The 21,543-nt window shown below is 39.6% G+C and overlaps 1 protein-coding gene across 2 annotated transcripts; it reads left to right on the plus strand.

Moving 5' to 3' along the window:
* The first annotated feature begins 14,524 nt into the window (after nucleotides 1-14,524).
* On the plus strand, nucleotides 14,525-17,605 carry LOC120291142 (G-type lectin S-receptor-like serine/threonine-protein kinase At2g19130). Of its 2 annotated transcripts, XM_039308120.1 has the most exons (2): nucleotides 14,533-14,792; nucleotides 15,038-17,605. In XM_039308120.1, the coding sequence occupies exon 2, from the start codon at nucleotides 15,244-15,246 to the stop codon at nucleotides 17,338-17,340; it is 2,097 nt and encodes a 698-aa protein (XP_039164054.1). In that variant the 5' UTR covers nucleotides 14,533-14,792; nucleotides 15,038-15,243; the 3' UTR covers nucleotides 17,341-17,605. The 2 variants fall into 2 exon arrangements, with proteins under 2 accessions (XP_039164051.1, XP_039164054.1); XM_039308117.1 differs by having other exon boundaries at nucleotides 14,525-17,605.
* The last annotated feature ends 3,938 nt before the right edge of the window (nucleotides 17,606-21,543 follow it).

Genomic DNA, 21,543 nt, shown 5'->3' on the forward strand with positions numbered 1-21,543 from the left:
CGTTGTTTTTCCAAATTTATTTTTTTGTTCCTAGGAACATATTTGGAGCAGAAACAAGAAACAAGAAAAACGTGTTTCTTGTTTGGAACAATTTTTAAAAACAAAATTTCTCTCTCCTCTCTTTTTCTTCTCTTTTTTTCTTCTTTTCTTTTTCTTGTTTCTTTGGCCGGTCGCCGGCCTCAACCATGGCCGGCGATCAGCCGTCAAGGGTCGACGAGGCCAACCCCGGGCGAGGCCGCCGGCCTAGTCGGCTGGTCGCCGGCCATGGCCGAGGTTGGCAACCGGCCAAAAGAAGAAAAAAGAAAAAGAAAAAAAGAAAGAAAAAAATTTAAAAAATTTAAAAATTAAAAGAAACAAAAAAAGAACATAAATTTACCAAATGTGTTTTGTTCATTTTTTATTCCAGAACAAATTTACCAAACGCGTTTTTTTTTGTTCAAAAATTGTTCCTCGGAATATGAATATTTTTTTTTCTATTTATGTTCCCTGGAACAATTTTTAAACAAAAATGTTACCAAACGCTCCATAAGTGAGCTTGGGAGAGCCAAAGCTAAGCCTAATAGACTTAGCCAAACCATTAGTCTCCGCAAGCACCCGTGCATAATCGGGCGCCGAAAAAAGAGGTTGCGACAGTGCTTCCATTCATTTGTTTATTGCTTACCTTTTAATATTTGTGACATTGCTTTAAAAGTTTTGTAAAACCAAATTAATTATCTCAACGTTGCTTGTTAAAAATCTCCAATTTGTTTAGGTGGGAAATTTATTGAATTCTCATTTCAATCAGGTTGATCCAAACGGTATTTTCCATTGCAACGGGAAATTGTTTTGGAAGGCCTAGCTTTTATTTTCAGATCATAATTTATCCATATCAAGGCTAATCCAGTGGACCTTTGCAGTACCATAATCCCCTCAGTTCTTTCAAGCTTCCCCTCATTTGTTCTTCCTTCTTACCATTGCCACTTTTTCTTTTCCTTTTTCCTATACACAATTCTTAAATACTTTTTGATCTGACGCATTGTTTCACTTTTCTTTTGCTGCAGTTATTTACTCTAATCGTGGATCCTTCTCTGGTGCTAGAGGTGCTATTATGATGTCTTGACTTCCTTCAACAATAAAAAATGGTGCAATCTGCTTATATCTTTATTTAGTGGTGTTTCTAAAAAAGGGTAGGCATATATCTTTGGGAAAATGTAAACATCTTTAGGTTAAAGGAGTCTTTTGAAATGAAAATAATATTTGGGAAATTATAACTTTAAAGTGTATTGCAAAACAACTTTAACTTAAATGCAATTTGGTAAAAACTACATTTTGCATATGACTTTTATTGATTTTTTTTTTTTAATCTAGCCACCAGTGGCTTTATCTAGCTGCCACCAGCCTCGCCTGAGGTCGTGCAACCTTAGGCAACACCTGGGGTTCGCGACCTAGGTGGCCGTCTGGGTCGTGACGCCTAGATTTGCGTGGCCCAAACGGTTGCCTAGGTCGTGAACTCTAAGCAATCATCGCTTGGGTCATGCGAACCTAGGCAATCGTCACCTGGTTCACGTGAACCGAGGAGACCACCTCCTGAGGTCGCATGACGTCAGACGGTGGCCGCAACCCTCAAGCAGGAAGTTGCCAAGGTCGACCGACCCCTCAAGCAACAATCACCAGTGCGGGACCGACGGTCGTCGGCCTCCGTTTGTTTCCCCGAAGAAGATAAACAGTACGCGTGGGACTTGCATTCCAAAGATGCAACTTCCCAAAGTATCTTCGAAACTACTTTGGTTAAAAGCCCTTAGAGCCATCTGGAGCAATTGTATATTGCTAAAGTTGTCCAAAAAATTGAACCAAACACGTTTACATTTGGCCAAACCCCTTTAGAGTTCAAAAGCCCCTTCCAAATACCAAACCAAACGGGCCCATAGACTATCCCTCCCTCCTTCCCTCCTGTAGGTTCTTCTTCATTTTATTATGAAAACAAAAACCCACAAAAACTATTATTCGTACCGACTCACGACTAGCAATTGAGTAGTTATGGTCTATGAGCTCCGTGGCTCATGACTTGAGCGAATGAAAACACTGCAAGATTAATGCCGCATGCTCAAAGATCAAGTAGCCATGGCTCAAGCTTTGCAGCTTAAATAGATATCATGGCTATGGCCATCCGTGCGTTTGAGCATGAATGGCCATGGCCAATGCTAACTTAGAGTTGGAGCCCATGGTAATGGCGGGTCATAATGGAGCTCTCTCTCAATTGTCATTTTTTCTTTTTATGTTTATGTTGTCTAATTCAACACCTATGTGGTGTCATGCTATGTAAGCATAATATAGCACGATACACGTGTTCCAACATCCGTGTTAGTAAAATTTGATTGGTAAGAGAAAAAGTACAGTAGAAAGATTAACCGTGACACTTTCTATGTAATATATGAGCTTTGAGAAAAAAAAAAAAGGAGAAAGAAATAAAAGAAGAGGGTTTGAAAAGTCAACAAAAGAAGCTGAAGGAGAGGAGTGGAAGCTTCCACTGTTTTTAAAGAGAAGAGAGAGGGAGGGCTTGGGCAGAAACGAAACAGGGGAAAGGAAGAAAAAAAGGGAGGATAGAAAAGAAGAGAAAGGAGAAAAAGAAAGGAGGAAGGGAAAATTTTTGGCGCGCTCACGACCCGGAAGCCTCACCAAGCTGACTTAACCCCGTTTTGCAACGCCGGTAGGTGATCGAAGCCTATAATCATTTATTCGAACAAATTGTCACAATTACGGCTCGAAATTCAGATTTCTTGGAATTTGTGCGGCGAAATCCGATTATTGAGTTATTGAACTGCGTATTTTGATAGAAATGATAGTTTGGAGTGTTGTGGAGCTATAACATTTTACGAATTGTAATTTGAGCCTACAATTTGCCAGAACAAAATTTTCAATTTTGGCACGCAATATTGAACAGTAGTGAACAGTAGCTTTGGCTTTGAATTTTAGCCGTTTTCGATGAGGTTTTTGGATGGCTAAGTTGGGGTTGTTGTAGCGTATCAAGAGAACTATAAGATGGCTCGAAATGGAATATTGTAGAGGAAGTTATGGTGCAACGAAATTTAGCGTGAGCTATGCCTAGCAGACAACAATAGGTTTCTGCTAAATACGAGCTTTCATTGGCGCATATGTGTCATTTTATCAACAAATAGGCTTAGTATAGGCGAGTCATTATAAGAATATTTTTTTTTACTTGGCCTTTTGATATTGTTTTTTGGTTAATTGTTAGGGATCCAGGTGAGTGACACTATTTCTTCTTTGTGTTTTAAACTCATGTTTTGAAAAGAAAAAACATTATGGATTATATATGCTATGAGTGAATAAATAGCATCTTTTGTTGCATAAAACATGATCAAGCTTTCACTGCCATTTTGTCATTGAAAGAGATAATTATCCTTTGAATTGGGTTTGAATGATTGTTTGAAAATGGTTTGTGAAACCCTTTTATGAAAGAATTTCAAAACGTTTGTGGTTCTTTAAGAACGCTTTAATATTTATATATCAAATGCCTAAGTTATGAGATGACTCTCATTTCGATGTTGGATTACTAGATATTTGTGATTAGTGATTGATACTCAATGTCTCTATAGACCCCAAGCGGTGTATAGGTATACACATACTAGTTTAAGATATCCTTATGGGCTAAGCTACTAGCTAATAATATTTGGAGACCTAACTAGGGAGAATCTTGGTCGTCTTGTCACAGGTTTTACACATGACCATGAATAGACATTTGAGCATTAGTTGGTCAATGGAGTGGACCATTGACAGGTGGTTTGAGTTTGGTCGATGGAATGGATCATCGACATATGTTTTGATGAGATTAATCAATGGAATAGACCGTCGATACAGGTTTTTATGAGATTGACCTAGACCATTGGTGTCTTCAATATTTATGTTATGAATATATATTATTTTAGAATGAGTTATGGTTGCGTTTTAAATGTGCATAGTGATTTCTCAATCCACTTGAAAGAAATGTGTTATTTGCTGAGTCGTGATAGCTCACTCCTCTCATCTACTTGTTTTTTTTAGGTTCTTCAGCGAGGCACAAGTAGGCCTAAGCGTTCGTTATTAGGCAGGACTTTTTGTGGTGGGGACTTTTTGATATGAGTCATATATAGTTGATAAGTTTGCGAGTAAGCTTTTGGTGAAGGTGTATATATTAATTTGGTGATTTATAGAAAAATTGGATATTATAACCAAATGCCTTTTTTGTCGTGCGTTTTGGTGGGGGTGTGTGTGCGTGCGTGTGCGTGCGTGTGTGTGTGCACGTGTGTGTGGGGCTGAATTTTGGTTATGGTGTGACATTTGTTGGTATCGGAGTTTAGGCTATGATCAATTTGGGTAGATCTTTCAAGACATGTGAGATTTTGTGATAGTCTAACGTGTTAATCTTTTAAGTATTAGTGGTGGACATAAATGGGAGGATCCTCTAGTGAGACGCAAAGCATTTTGAGTTTATATTGTCTCAAAAGCATTTTGAGTTTACATAGAGATCCTCTTACTAAAGCAGTTCAAGACAAAAACATAGGTGTAGTTTATGGAAATTATGACTATGGTTTTGACATATCGAGAAGTTCAACACTAAGAGCTCAATGACGAGCTTGAGATGAAGATTAATGAGTTAAAAAAAAAGAAAAAAAGAAAAGCTCTTTGCAAAAAGCTTCACCGTTCCATAGATCAGTCCAGCTTTGCTCAAAGGAGTAAACCTGCTGATTCCCGAATAGAACCAGTGGTGTTGCAGCACTAGAAATCAATGGTCCAAGAGGTAGCTCCTGTTAAACTGCATGAGAAGAACTTTGCAATTGACTTAAGAGGGAACTCAGATAAGGTGATGGGTTTCCATACTCATCCATCAATTAAGGTGTTTGATAATCAGGATGCCAATTCTCTCATAAGGAACTTCTCCGACCTTAGTTTCTCTGATGATTCTAGAGGAAAGTTTCAATGAAAATTACATGTTGAAAGGAGATGCAAAGTTGAGGGAAGGGTGGGGATTCGAGAGAGCAGAAAGGAGGCGAAACTGAAAGCCATGCAGGAGTGACTTGAGTGAAGTTGAGCTGAAATGAAGGCCAACTTTCCTAATGCAGCAGAGAGACGTTAATAACTCTTTAGTACTTGTCAACATACTGAGAGGCTGAGATCACTCAATATGCGGCCAAATGTGAAGGAGAAGCAAACTGATCTTGTTCAAAGTGAAGAGGAGGAAGTTGAAGCATATCCAAATGATGGTGTTCTAGGAGCTACCAGATGAAGAAGCCTTTTCTTAATCGTAAGTTGTCTTCGTCAACTCCTCTCAATTCAGTAGCAGTGGCTTCAAGGTCTTCGACCAGAGCTTCCAACTCTTTTCAGGTAGATGAAGGGCGCCATTAGAAAACCCTCTTGTGTAGTTCGTCCCCTGACTTCTTTGATTTTAGGAAAGAAAACACTAAGCCCTCCCCCGACATCAGCAAAGCATCAAATCGTTCACAAGCGAGAAGCAATGCTTGAAGCAAGAATAATGGTGAAGATTTGCCTCTTGTCAAGGAAGAGAGAACTCGACGATCTGAGTCTTTTGGGAAAAGTTCTGCTGGTCCTATAGTATTTAAGGACCTGTTGGATTTGCATGGCAATTGGCTACTTTGGTTTCACTGGAATTTGATCAAGGACAGATAAATCATAGTGTTCAAGACAATTCAAAAAAAAAAAAAATGGTAATTTATGGAGTTGTTCCTGGTGTAAGATCTAGCATTGCAAGGAAGGCTTAAATGACATCTGAAAATTTGATGAATGATCACGATTTTGATGACTCAGATTTTGTGGTTGATGATTTGGGGGACATGCCAAAAGAGGAAGAGGATGATGATTCACTGACATCGATTTCCCAAGTTGACCCTGTTTCTGTTAGTGAATTTGCTGCCTCCAAGCCATCAAAATTCCATTCGACAAGTTCTTTAAAGGATTCACCCTGTGAAAGCCAGTCTCATGGAATTTACGCGTCCAAAATTTGGTTTACTGCCCACACGAGACTTCAGATTTTGATGCTTCCATCAATTCTCCAATTGGAAGCCCTGCATCATGGAACTCTATACCTTGGGCCAAGCAGGGGTTGATGTTGCATGAATGAGAAAGAAATGGGGGAGTGGGCCGGAACCTTTTATTGTTGGTGATCAACAATCCTTGGTTCACTTTCCCTCATTGGGCTGGATGACAAGTGTAGATGGGTTAATATTGACAGTGCAGTAATCTCAAGAAGAACTGGTTCTGGAAAGGCTGTATTATTTACTAAACTGCCCAAATGGACATTTGAGTCTGAATGAATCAGATCGGGCTCAATAAATACTCCAGAAATGGAATCTTGAAAAAGTCCGTTCATCTGCCACTCTTTCTTTAGCAATTCCCTAAAAGCAATGTTCATGAAGAAAATATCAATGCTCCTCTTCAAAGAGGTATCGTGCGCATCTTTCAGCAACTTGGAGTAGAAACCCCTAGTGATGAAGATGACTTCATTGAAGTGAGGTCAAAGATGAAAATGCTAAATGATAAGCGTGAGCAAAGAGAGAAAGAGATCAAGACAAAGTACTATGTCACAAACGTGCCAAGGAAGTCTTGTCCATTGCAAAGTACTAACCTCCCCAGTAGCTCCAAGAGGATCTTTTCTTTGAGAAGTGGAGAAATTGTGACCATGGTTACACTAACTTTTCCACTGCAGATGGACGTGATTTGGCAAATATCTAAGTAACAATTGGCTTCAGGGCCTCCATAGTGTCGCAACCATCGGGTCCAACTAGGACAGTTGCAGCTAAAACTGAAGCTCAAGTTGATTTGTTTCCCGAAAAGATTGTGTCCTTTCCAGCTGACATTGGAAAGAATCTTGGGCCGAGCTCAATATTTGAGAGTAAGAATAAGGTTGTGCTTTTGACATAAATGGAATCGTATTACTATGGAAAATAACGAAATTGTTTGACAATGGTTTGAAGTGTTTTGAAGCCTTAGATGCTATCATAGATGTTTTACACTGTAAAACATATGTCAAATTGTTTTATAGTACAAAAAGATATTCAAACAACATGAATAGCCTAGGGTAAGGGGAGGGGCACTGCATCGCGGTGCTGAGTATTCAAAGAGATACTTCCATCTAATATCTTTTGCAACATATCTTGAAAGTAGGTACAAGTAATTGGGAAGATAGTGAAATTATAGTTAAAAGGATTACTACTCCAACATCTTATGATTCTCTACTTTCAACAACATTTGACATGGGCAGCAGGCCAAACATTTCTCGGAATAGTTCAATATCAATGGAAAGAGGGAAACCTTCTACTTCATGGAGAAGGGACCCTTTGAGATAGGGAGCAGCTCAACCTTTACTCTCGTAGAACAAGAGGGTGGTTATCATGGCCCTAGACGAGATGCATGACATGGAGAAAGAACATAATAGATGAAAGAGTTCATCGCAGCTGGATATGCCTTATAGGAGTTGCAATAAAAGAGGGATGTCAGAGCCTCAGATGGAAAATTTCCCTCGCGTAAGAGGGCACAAGAGGAATCTTGTTGATGGAGATGCTGATAATAGGAATCCTAAGCTTGATCCTGAGTTTCATGAGAATTTTAGTGAGAGGTTTGCTGGTGAGGTTGGGTGGGGGCATAGTTGGTCTCGTAACTATTCTTGTCCACTATATTTTGTACAATTTTTATCAGAATTCTGAGGCTAATGGCTCTTATTCTTTTGGGAGGTTAAGGTATTCCATGAGGCACCCTCGTGTTCCCCATCCTCCTTAATTATCTGCCATGCATAAAGGTACACATGGAGGTGAAATTGAAAATCCAGGATCCTCATCTTTTCGATAACGAGGTGCGTCTATAAGAAGTGAATCTACTCTGAATGCGGATCATGGGGTGGGTAATCAAGAAGATGTGGTTCTTGAATTAGTTGCTAGATGTGGCTCTTGAATTAGTTGGTATCAAGCAAAGGAGCACTAATAAGAAGAAATTAGATCCATAGATTCCACCAAGTGTGACTTCCAATCCTCTCTCTGTGTTTAAAGCCCCCAATTCTCCCATTCAATTTTCTTATGATGATTTGGAGAAATATGGGGACTACTGTAAAGTCGGTAGCTAAATAGGATGGAGATTTTCATCCCCCCTAAAAAAAAAAAAAAAAAAAACAAAGAAAGAAAAGGAAACAGTTGTCTTATCGACTAAAGCTGGGTAGGTTGTAAATGTTCCCAGATCTATTCCTAGCAAGAATGAAGGAGAATGGACTGAGGAGAACAATGAACTGTTGTAGGAGCAAGAAGAGTGATGGAGATGAAAAGGGATACTAGGAAGAAGATGAAGTACGAGAAGTAGATGATGAGATTGGATGGAGACAACAGGAACTGTGATTGTGTGCCTTCTAAAACTGAGAATCAATTATGGTACATGAAGTAAAATCCTGTTTGACGACGTGAAGTAGGAAGAGGTGGATGATGGCACCTCAAGTAGTGAGGAAAATGGTCGTAAGGGTGCCGCCTCTACTTCTTGAGTGTCTTTAGAGAAAAAAAGGCAATTAACTAAAAGCTTTTGAAACTAGAGGAGAGGATTGCCAAGAGGCAAGCTGAAATAGTGAGAGGTAATAGCAACACTTTAATTGCAGATGAGAGGTAAGCAGGGCTATTGAAAGAGAAATGCTTCGAGGGGTGGCAAGACATACCGTTACTTGTTTGATGATTGAAGTGTGTTTTAATTTCAAGGACAAATTTTTTTTAAAGATGAGAGAATGTAATATATGGGCTTTAAGGCAAAAAAGAAAGAAATAAAAGAAGAGAGTTTGAAAAGTCAACAAAAGAAGCCGAAGGAGAACAATGGAGCTTTAGTTGTTTTTAGAGAGAAAAGAGAGGGAGGGCTTGGGCAAAGACGAAATAAGGGAAAGGAAGAAATAAACGGAGGAGAGAAAAGAAGAGAAAGGAGAAAGAAGAAAGGAGGAAGGTAACATTTTTGGCATGCTCACGACCCAAACACCTCACCAAGCTGACTTAACTCTGTTTTGCAACGCTGGTAAGTGATTGAAGCCTATAATCGTCTATTCGAATAAATCGTCGCAATTAGGGCTCGAAATTCAGATTTTTTGGAGATTTGTACGGCGAAGTTCGATTTTTGAGTTGTTGAGCTGAGTATTTTTATAGAAATGATAGTTTAGGGTGTTGTGAAACTATAACATTTTACGGATCGTGATTTGAGCTTACAGTTTGCCCAAAACGGAATTTTCAATTTTGGCACGCATTCTGGAACAGTACCAAATAGTAGCTTTGGCTATGAATTTCAGCAGTTTTCGGTGAGGTTTTGGGGCGGCTAAGTTGAGATTGTTGTAGTGCATCAAGAAAACTTTCTAAGGATTGTAAGATGGCTCGAAATGGAATATTGTAGAGGAAGTTATAGCATGACGTAATTTAGCACGCGAGACATACCTAGTAGATAACAATAGGTTTCTACTAAATACGAACTTTCGTTGGCATGTATGTGTCATTTTATCAACAAATAGGCTTATTATAGGCGAGTTGTTATAAGAAATTTTTTATTTTACCCGTCCTTTTGTTATTTTTTTTTTCGGGCAATTGTTAGGGATTCGAGTACGTTGATTTGAATAAGCGTCATAGTTGGTTTTTGTCACGCCTCGATACTCGAGCACATGTTTATCCCTCTTTGGTCAATAAAATTTTGTGACTTCCTAAGACGAGTCGCTGACCCTTTCATTTTATTGCACATGCGGAAACGAATAATAAATCTCCTGACAGTAATCATCTCAAGATAGAAAAGCAGAACAACAGATTCACAAACAAAACATGCTTTTATAAACATACCGAGCCAAGTACAAAAGGTCAACAATCAAAAGACTTCTAAAGACAGTTCTCCAAAAAGAAGCTGACCTAACTGACTTACTCCTCAGGTCCCCTTAGCTAGGCTCCAGATCCACCACTCTGCGGTCTTGGAAGAAATGAGCCTACGACGAGGTGAGATATAAATCTTAGCAAGTTCACGCTCTAAACCCCGATTAGGATGATAATATGCCCAGAGGCATTCTAACCACACAATCATACAACCACAGAAACTTATCCCGTCTCAGATCCATCTTGCATGTTAGCATAGTTCATTTTACAAATAGCCACAACAACATGAGCAGTAAACAAGCTCATCAACTGGAACACCACACTTAAATTTCAAATAAGCACAAAGGTCCTGATTATAGGGCCAAATCGTTATGACATGTCCCATATCGTATCACACAATTGTCCCATAATATGACATATTCAACTCAATTAATCATGCGTTCCTGTTTTGATCTCGGCATATAGCATGGCCTACTCTATGTTCGGCAGTCTTTTTGCATTGCCAGGCTTCGTCTCACACCATTGAGCATGACTACGTCTTTCCTAGATGGCTTTCTCGAAGGAGCACGTGTCCATAATCTACTACAACCAGCTTCTTGTTGTCTAGGGGCATCCCATATAGGGGTTACTGTCCAGCTTAACAGCCCGAGACGGATTCTCTTAACCAACACATGATCACTCAATTATGGCCCAGGGCACCATGCATTGTACTCAAACATCTCCATTAAAATGGTGAACCTGGCCTATTTTCTTCATATTAGAAATACACGATAAAAAAATCGTGTGTGGGTACATGGTCAACTCGACCCAGAAAAAATGATATCTTCCAATTTAAAATCCTACTATTTTGTATAGTATATAAAACCATTTTCGGTGTTAAAAATCCAACACCCGAGATTTTCTGAATAAACATTGAAATTCACAAATTTTGGAATAAAATATTCAAAATTTCAATCAGCACTCAATTTGCACAAATTAACACTCAATTGTAGAAATTAACCACATCATTGCAATCAGCACAAAATTCCGATCACCGACTATCCCGGTCAAATTTCCGGAAAATATTTAATAATTAAATAATTTCTAAAAATAATTAAATAAATACATTAAATGCTAAAAATGCTAACTTAGGCCAAAAAAGCCTAATTAAATACCGAAACGGACCTAGAAAATTCTCGAATCAATCTAGATAAATAATACGGCTTATTAGTCCCAAATTAAGCCGTTCTAACCACATAACATGCATAATTAACTAATTAAATCACTAATCTAATATAACCAACAATATAATCCTTAATTAACTTAAACTAAACACCCCTTAAACGTCATTAGCCTATTAAATAGAGTTTAGTGCATAAACTCACCGGTTTTATGCGAAAACTGGTTCAACGCGACGGCGGCCAAAACCTGAACTTTCGGTGGCATCGACAAACACTTGGACTGGGCCAAAAAGGCCTTGCAAGCCCATAGCAAGTGTTGGGCTTGATCTGGGCTTGGGCTGAGATGTTGAAGATCACAGGCTGGACTGGAAATGGGCTGGCTTCAAGGCTGAACTGAATGGGCCTGCTGCAGCTGAAGTTCACGGCTGAAGATGGGTTGAATTGCGGGCTTCAAATGGCGTGGGTTGATGCTGAAGATTTGGGCCAGTCGAAGAAGCAGCAAAGGCCGCTATTGGGCCGAAAAGCAAGCGGCTGAATGGGTGTGGCCTTCTGCTGGGCTTGGTTTCGGTCAACTTCAGTGGAAATTGGTTGACTGCGCTGGAGTTGTTGCTGACGCGTGGGGCGGTGGAGAAGCGAACGACGAAGCAGCGAAGAAAGAAGCAACTTTGACTAAGCTACTGGGGACGATGGCAGCGGGATGGAGTTCGATGGAGAGAAAATGAAAGAAGCTAGCAACGCTGGAGGGGAAACGAAGCGGAGACAAAAGATGGTGGACTGAAGTACGTGGGCGTGAGGCAGGAAGAGAGATGGAGGATCGGTGGAGATGCTTCGCTGGCGTGGTTGCAGACGTGAGAGAAATGAATGGAGAGAAAGAGAAATTGAGGGGATGAAGCTACGGTTTCGAACGAAAAAAAATGAAAGCCAAGCAAGAGCAGAACGGTTGAAGTCTTTAGCTGAAGCGAGAATCGCTCGACGAAGATAAAGACCAGCAGAGGCGTGCACGGGAAGCTTGGCAAAAAGGGGGAAAAGTCAGCAAATTTTATCTCTTCCATTGATGGCTTTGTCTCCTAATACTTTCCAACATAATTTCCACCAATTAATCACATTTTGATTAAAATGTTGCACCCCCTCATCCTAAACTCCAAATTTAGCTCAAATTGAACTTCAATTTCCTCATTCAATTCCCCAAATCGACGTACAAATTTTCCAAGGAAAGAGCTCATACAACTTTCTGCAAGTCCCCAACACCCAAAGGCTCGGTATAGAAGCCAAAATTCCCTTCAAATGAGCCCATCCAAATTTCCATTATTTTCTGATTCGTCCAAAACGATTTTCCATAAAAATCTCGGAATCTCCGAAAATTCTTCAGAAGATGAGTCGATGTTCCTAAAATGAATCATGACACGACAGAACTTTCAATTTCTAAAATTGGGTTCAAATTCGCGGTTAATTTCAATTCGACGCGATTTTAGCATAACCTAACCTACCATGTAGCTTTTAGGAATTTTTGGTGCAATTGTCCTATGGTCAATTACTTTTTAGCCATATTGTACATCTTCGACTCATGGCGACTCTCGATTGTCGTGGAAATCTCGAGATTTCAAATGCGGACACATGGTACATAAATGACAAAAAAAAATCAGTCTAGTGCCGTTTGATGAGAATTTTGCAATTAGGTGGAATCACCCACGCACTAATCACATATCTCCATTGAATCGACCTATCTCCGGTCTCTGATCGATTTTTTACGGTGCCGTAATGACCCTTGCAAATTAGCATTGTCGAACAATCGATTCTGATCGAATTCTTAAGTCCATTGCGTTAAAATCCCTTAATGACTTCTCCAGATAGTCTAGTTATCTCATGAGTGATCAGTTCAGAGAATAACACTATAGACGCGTCGATGAAATGCCCGATTTATTTAATTGAAAACAAAATTTGAAAATTCAGGCTATCATAGTTTTTGGGCTTTTCCAAGGTAAGTGACACTATTTCTTCTTCGTGTTTTAACATGTTTTGAAAAAAAAAAAACATTATGGATTATATATGAGTTGATAAATAGCATCTTTTGTTGCATAAAACAAGATCGAGCTTTTGCTACCATTTTGTTGTTGAAAGAGATAATTATCCTTTTAATTAGGTTTGAATGATTGTCTAAACCATTTTATGAAAGAATTTCAAAACGTTTGTGGTTCTTTAAGAACGCTTTGATATTTATAAATTAAATGCTTGAATTATGAGATGACTCTCATTCTAAAGTTGGATTACTGGATATTTGTGATTGATGGTTAATACTCAATGTCTCTATGGACCCTAAGGAGTTTATGGGTATATCATATTAGTCTAGGATATCCTTGTGAGCCGAGCCACCGGCTAATAATAGATGGAGAGCTAATCAATGGGGGAATCTTGGTCGTTCTTTCATGGGCGTTACGCGTGATCATGGATAGACATTTGAGCAGTTGAAATGGAGTGGACCATTGATAGGTGATTTGAGTTTGGTCGATGGAATGGACCATCGACTTATGGTTTGATGAGATTAATCAATGGAACAAACCATCGGTACAGGTTTTTATGAGATTGACCAATGAACTAGACCATTGATGTATTCAGTATTTGTGTTATGAATATATATTATTTTAAAGTGAGTTATGGTTGCCTTTTAAGTGTGCATAGTGATTTTTCGATCCGTTTAAAAGAAATGTGTTACTCCTTGAGCCGTGGTAGCTCACTTCTCTCATCTATTTGTTTTGTTTTTTTCCAGGTTCTTCAGCGAGGCACAAGTAGGCCTGAGCGTTCATTATTAGGGAGGACTTTTTATGGTGGGGATTTTTTGGTATGAGTTATATATAATTGATAAGTTTGTGAATTAGCTTTTGGTGGAGGTGTATATATTAATTTGGTGGTGTACAGAAAACTCTGTTGTTGTAACCAAATGCTCTCTTTGTCATATATAAATATGTTGATTTATATATGTTGACCTTAGGCTGAATTTTGGTTATATTGAGGCTGCGTCCTTTGATGAAAGTACGGCGGTGTCATGCTCTTATTATGTTGAATCGGGGTGTGACATTCTAAATATAAAGAGATGCTTTATAAAAGATAGAGGGAGATTTTATTTTTGGGTGAACATATAAGGATTGCGGGGACTCTGTTCCTGAAAAAAGTTGCATATGGATGGAAATTGATAAAACAATAAAAGATTATAATGGAGCTCCACTACCAATCACTTTCAACCAAAAAAAAAAGGTATCAATCGCTTCAAGTCCACGTAGAGGTCTCTTCAGGTCATCTAGGCAGAGGTCTATTCACCCATCAAGACTAACTTAGACATGAACAGGGACAACAAGAGTATTGGAACATGAATCATGAAATTCAAATCTTGTTGGTCCATCTTTCCAACTTATGAATGACTTTGACACTTGGTTTTCTTCCTCTATTGTTCACTATAACTGGTAAAATTGTCTTCTTGCTTTGCCCATGTCCGAGTCTGCCTGTGTTTTTAGTCTTGCTTGACCACTCAAATGCCCAATTTTGACTGCTCAAATTCATTCGTTGATGAGGACATCTCCAAGTTGCACCTCTAGCGTCTTCTTCACTCTAGGATATGCCCGTCCTTCTCCACTGGTTTCAGCATTCAAGCTTAAATGCGACCTGCGGATGAGGCCAGTGAAAATGCACAAGTCCCAGTTGAAGTTTCCACATATTACTCTGCGCGTTTCTTGACCCTTTCTTCTTTGAGATCTCTTACCTCACCCTCACTCTTGAGCACAAACAGGTATATATACTTCCTCCTGTGCATTATGTTTCTAAACCTGTCCGCTCGAACCTCGTTTGGTACAGCCATGGATAGCAACAAAAGCAGTCCATGGTCGTTCATCCTCCCAAGTTTCTTGCTTTGCTTATCTCTCTGCATCCACCTCTGTCTTGGCACAGACAAGCTCGATGCAAATCAGTCTCTATCTGGTAATGAAACCTTAACCTCCTCGGGTGGCGACTTTGTGCTTGGCTTCTTCACACCAGGCAAGTCGTCTTACTCCTACATAGGCATCTGGTACAACAAAGTTCGCGAGCAGACCATTGTCTGGGTCGCCAACAGAGACAACCCTGTCACCGACAGGTACTCCACTGAACTGAAGATCTTGGATGGCAATCTTATAATTGTCAACGGCTCCCAAGTCCCTGTTTGGTCCACGAATCTGCGTACTTCTTCATCTGGGTCGAGCTCCATGGTGGCGGTTCTTGGGGACGATGGCAACTTCGCTCTCAAAGACGGGCCAAATTCTTCCGTGACCCTCTGGCAGAGCTTTGATCACATGACACACACGTGGCTTCCTGGTGCGAAATTAGAGATCAACAAGCGCAAAAACACGGTCTTGACATCATGGAAGAACGCCGAGGATCCTTCGACAGGTTTGTTCTCTCTCCAGCTGCAGCCATCCAATGAGTACTTCATATTGTGGAACATGTCGTTTCGTTATTATACCACCGGGAAGTGGGATAGTAAGAATAAAGTGTATGAAAACGTGCCTGAGTTGAAAGCGAACACTATTTTCGATTTCATCTTTGTGGACAATGAAAATGAGAGCTACTTCACTTATAGAAGGAAAGATGGCAGCACTACCCCATCAAGATTCGTGATGGATCTTTCTGGACAAATGCAGATGCTTTCCTGGTTGCCCTCACAGCAGTGGAACATGTTCTGGTCCCAGCCCCCGAAAAAATGTCAAGTCCGCAATTTTTGTGGGCCTTTTGGTGTTTGCAGCGAGAGCACGGATAACTTTTGCAGTTGCTTGCCAGGGTTTAGTATAACCTCACTAAGAGATTGGAATCTGGGTGATATGTCTAGTGGTTGTAAGAGGAATTCCAGATTGAGTTGTGCTTTGAGCACTTTGGATGGGGAGAAGGACCAATTCTTGCTTAGTCCTAACATGAAATTGCCGACGGATTCCCAATCTTTACCTGTAAGAGACGCCAACGAATGTCACCTCTCTTGTTTGAACAATTGCTCTTGCACGGCTTATGTTTTCAAGGATAATGCCTGCTCAATTTGGTTTGGGCATCTTTTCAATGCACAACAGCTCGCACAAGGTGATTCCACTGGAAATAGCTTCTATCTCCGGCTTGCCGCTTCCGACATTGAGGATCCAAGCAAGAAGAGTAATGTAACTGCGATAGTTGCAGGGTCTTTTAGCTCTGCAGTGGCAATATTGGCCATTGTCTTGTTTGGCGTCTGGAGATGGAGGAGAAGGGCAACTGTAACAACAAAGACAGTGGAGGGTTCACTGATAGCCTTTGCATACCGGGACTTACAAGTAGCAACAAAGAATTTCTCAGAGAAGTTGGGTGGGGGTGGGTTCGGTTCAGTTTTCAAAGGAACATTACCTGATTCAATTCACATAGCGGTCAAGAAGCTTGAAAGCATAAGTCAAGGAGAGAAGCAATTCCGAACAGAAGTAAGCACAATCGGCACCATCCAGCATGTGAATCTTGCCAGGCTTCACGGGTTTTGCTCTGAAGGTGACAAAAGGCTTTTGGTCTACGATTTCATGCCAAATGGTTCCTTAGACTATCATCTCTTTCATAGAAAGGAGTCGAAGACCCTGGATTGGAAAATGAGGTACCAAATTGCTTTGGGAACGGCTCGAGGTCTGGCTTATCTCCATGAGAAGTGTAGAGACTGCATCATACATTGCGACATCAAGCCAGAGAACATCCTTCTAGATGCTGAATTATGTCCAACAGTGGCAGATTTTGGCCTGGCAAAGCTTGTTGGCCGAGATTTCAGCAGGGTGTTGACAACTATTAGAGGCACAAGAGGGTATCTTGCACCGGAGTGGATCTCTGGAGTGGCCATAACAGCAAAAGCTGATGTTTATAGCTATGGAATGATGCTCTTTGAATTTGTATCAGGACGGAGGAACTCAGAGCTATTGGAAAATGGGGCTATCAAGTTCTTCCCAACATGGGCTGCTAGGAAGGTATCTGAAGGAGGTAACCTGCTTGATCTTCTGGACCCAAACTTGGAGGCAAATGCCGATACTGAAGAGCTAACTAGGATTTGCAGAGTTGCTTGCTGGTGTGTCCAAGATGCAGAATCTCACAGGCCATCGATGGGGCAGGTTGTTCTAATACTTGAGGGGGTTTTGGATGTGAACCTGCCCCAGATACCGAGAGCCCTTCAAATGATTCATGATAATCAGGAGCATGTAGTTTTCTTCACTAAGTCATCATCATCTAACCAGAGTTCCCAGATGGAGAGAAACACATTAACTGCATCCATGCAGAACCAAAATAGTACACCTTCAACAAATTCCAAGTCTTGAGGATGATAAGATAAATGCCTCTGTACAAGTAGTGCTTCACTTAGATACTGCATATTGTTCTCCCGCTTTTTCTTTGGTCAAGAAAGAGTCAGCATTTGGGGATTGGCTTTCTTGGGGCTTTTTCCCCTAACTATTTTTGTTATATGGATAAAAGCAAAGCTTGGACAAGTGCCAGGCCAATCCATTCGTAAAGACCCTTCATTCTATATAATGATCTAGTCTGCTTTATGAGATCCAATGTGACATTAGTAATTATTTTCAAAAACTGTCATCTCCACTTTCTTATAATTTTTGCACTGGAATTGGGATCTACGTCGTCAAACATGGGATTTCTCATGGGGTCCACGTCTTCAAGCATGGGTTTGCTCAATGTGGGTGCAGAAAACCTTTTATCTGCTTTTAACAGATTTTAGTCAACACTCACCAGGTTTTTGATCCACCACATTCAGAGAATTAAGGTTCAGCCTTTAGGTTAGAACCCATGATTAAAAACTGATGTATGCCTCGTTGCTTGGATGTACTTTTCTGGTGCAGAATTTGCAACTAGATTCCAGGTGAAATGTTCTGATGTCTTGTCCTTGTTCAGACGAATATCATTTTGGCCGTGTTATTCTCCATAAAATGGAATCACTTAGTTTGATTTTGACGAGTGCATCACAGGCTAACTGAATGCAGCATTCTTGTTCGTGGTTTGCTTCATGTAGGCTCTCCCATTCCCAGTTGATGTGCCGTGATTTCCCCAACTTAATCCTAGCTTACTCTCACATTCTTCTTCCACACTTCACGCTATGGTAAATAACATTGTCTCACTTTTCTTAATTACAGTAATTTTTATCAGCCAGATGTTGGCATCTCCCAGCAATGTTTAGTTCAGAGAACTTTCATCTTGGATTTCAGCTGGTGTCTCACATTGTTCTCAAATCTGCCCCCACTGCATACAAAGCAGGCTATAAGGCTTGGCATTTCTCAGTATCAACTCCACTTACTACTTGCTTTGTTTATAATGATTCATGGCACCAAAACCGCCCTTATAACTACAACTTGCTGGGACCAGGAACTATATCATGAAAATTACACGGTGATCTATGCTGTAGGATGTTAATGCCCGCCCCCTTTATGTCATGGCATTTACATCTCTTCTAAAGTTGAATTTTTGTGGATTGCTCACTCGCTCTATGTTTTGAGTGAGTAATGCCAGAGATTACTTGACCATTTTGCAAAACTGACGTGTAAAGTGATGAATTGAGACTTCCATTGGGGTCGATGTAACCGTTGGTCTCTCTATTTTCACTTGGAAATCAAGTTATCAACATGCTACTGTCTCACATGGTTCTCGGATCTGCCACTTCTCCTAGCCATTGCAGTGCCACAATCTCACTAACTTTTCCAAGTTTTCCATCTTCAGTTTTTTCTTTACACTATGACTACATTTTTTCTCCTTTTTCCTATAAATGCAATATGATAAATTCAGATCTAATACCGTTTCACTTCTCTTTCTGTAAGTGTTTTCTCAGTACCATCTGATTGTTGATCCTTCTCTGGTGCCAGAGGTGCTGTTATAAAGTCTAACCTGCTTCTATCAATCAGCACCCTCTCTTAGATGAAGCAACCTTGACTAGATCTGGATTTGCTATGATCATTTAAAACTTCAAGCATTCCACCTGGACTTGGTAAAATATGGAATAAACAGAAAATTGAACTGCTCCAAACAAAAGATAAAAAGAAAGTTGCATGTGTAAGGGAATCGATAAAAAAGGAAAAGGTTATAGTGGATGCAACCTCAAATACCAATCACCCCAAGTCCATGCAAGGGACTCTTCAAAACTTCATCTGTCCATGTCCACACAGTCTAGATGATTTTCTTATAGAAATTACATAGAAACTAACCATGGATATTACAAAAAGATGAAGTGGAGGAATAGCAAATCGCAGTAATCTAGAGCCTAGACCCTTGGGATTATTATTGGATGAGCTCGCTGCATTGAATGCTCATTCAAAGTACAGAACAGAAACCGAAGATCAGAGAAAAGAATATGCACAAGATGTAGTAGATTTGTTCTCTATCAATTGTTTCACAATGATCTCCGTGAGGGACAACAAACTTTTTAAAAGCATGTAAACATTTGTCATATCTCATGAGCCTGACCTAAGGACTTCAACAAGATACTCTCCTTCCATGGGTTCTGAAGATCAGAGCAAAGAATATGCACATGAAAAATTGATGTTTTGATCCGTTCTCTATCAATTGTTTTGTGATGATTTCTGTGAGGGAAAACTGCAATTGGAAAATAAAAACAGTGTCACTGTGATTCACAGGGATTTGCATTCCAGTAGCTTGTGAAGGTAGTTTTTCCATCAGATTTGTGAGAGTAGTTGAACTTGGTTATGAAAGGAGACTATATCTGTAGAGGAAAGCGAAGGGCATCAGAGTAACGCATAGAGCTGTAACAAAGGAAGTTGGACCGTGCATCATGAATATCAAATCGTGTTGGTCCTGCTTCTGGATGTGCGATTAGCGTCGACACTCGGTTTTCTTTTACTGTTGACAAGATCTGGTAAAACTATCTTTCTTGATTTGCTAATGACCGGTCTGCCTATGGTTTAGTTGCGCCTGATCATTCTAACGGATGATGTCGTGTTTAAGCGATGGATTTCATTGCAAAGTTCTCTTATCGGTTGTGACTGAAAGTTATCTTCAAGCCTCACCACTAAGGTCATCTTCACTCTTGGATATGCCCCTTTTTGTACGTTGGTTCTGGCATCCATCACGCAGCATGCAAAGACAAAATGTCTTTGCTAGCATAACAATCGAGCTACCGTAAAAATAATAGTTTGTTGTGAGTCACAAATTATTGATGGAGTAGACCCTACAAATATTTTGATTTTTTGTTATTTGATTTTTTGTGGTCTATAATAATTTGTTGTTTTTACAGTATGGCTTTTGTCATACACATTCAATGTATAGATGATATAATGTGGCAAAAGAAAAAAAAATCTCCATAGGATAAAATATATGAACGAAATTTGCACATACTATTAGTCAACATAGTATATATTCTCATCATTTATGAATGGATATTACTAGAGAGGTTACAAGATAGGAACATTAACAAAAATTTGTTCTCAAAGAAGCAATAAAACCTAGGATAGGTATTTTCTTTCTTTGTATATCGATTATGTGGTTTGTTCAGACCACTTTTGGAACACCACAATTGATTCACCTCTCCTGATAGATTTTAAAGGAACCTCCTTTTTTAGGAAAAGTATCAAAAAAGTCATAAACATATTATATTTGTACTAATTCAATTCTAAATCTTTCAATTGGAGCAATTTAATCCTAAAACTTTTCACATTGGTACCAATTCAATTCATCAGACCAATTTTGGCCGATCGGCACTGACGTGGACACTAGCCGGTGGCCAAACACTAACGTGGCAATTTTTAAAGTTTAGAATTAAATTGATATAATTGAAAATGTTATGACTGAATTTGTATCAATGTAATAGATTTAGGACTTTTTTGGTACTTTTCTCTCCTTATTTCAATCCGATTCGTTTAGGATTTTAATGTGAAGTGCTCTGAAAAATAGTCGAACCGGAGTCCCACACCACAGGGAATTGAGCAAACTTATTTGTCATCTAAACGAACATCTTATCGGTTGCCATTTGTATTTAAAAAATGCTTGACTCACTAAGACTGATTTATACTATTGGTTTATTTAGTGATGTGCTAAACCGTTATTAATTCTTAAACACGACCCACTTTTTTAAAAAAGCTTATCCACAATCTCACCCATTATGTAGTTTTTTCAATTCGCTATAAAAAGTCCAGCACTGTTATTTGTATTTCAAAAGCCTATCCAATTTGCGAAAGAATTCCATTTCAGATCTAAACACTCATGCCAATCTTACGACATTCTTATTACCCTAACATTTCCCCTTTTCTATTGATACCAACCTGACTTCGAATTCAAAATGAATATATATACAAACCATAATTTGCCAGAACGAAATTCTCGTCGCCAAAAGTCTACTAACTAGCTAGACGCTAATCTCGATCTATCACGCGAGACAGCATTTTCACGTAAAGGATTTAATGCAACAGCGGCCCTCTCTTCATTTTTTGGGACGGTTCCTTTCACGCATCCTCCCTAGCACTTCCATAAACTGCGCTACAGTCTTTCTTCTCTTCTTCTCATCTGTC

This window comes from Eucalyptus grandis, chromosome 1 (assembly GCF_016545825.1).
Source record: "Eucalyptus grandis isolate ANBG69807.140 chromosome 1, ASM1654582v1, whole genome shotgun sequence".
NCBI lineage: Eukaryota > Viridiplantae > Streptophyta > Magnoliopsida > Myrtales > Myrtaceae > Eucalyptus > Eucalyptus grandis.

Coding starts and splice junctions, on each gene's coding strand:
- LOC120291142 (XM_039308117.1), top strand. CDS start 14,662: ATGCGACCTGCGGATGAGGCCAGTGAAAATGCACAAGTCCCAGTTGAA.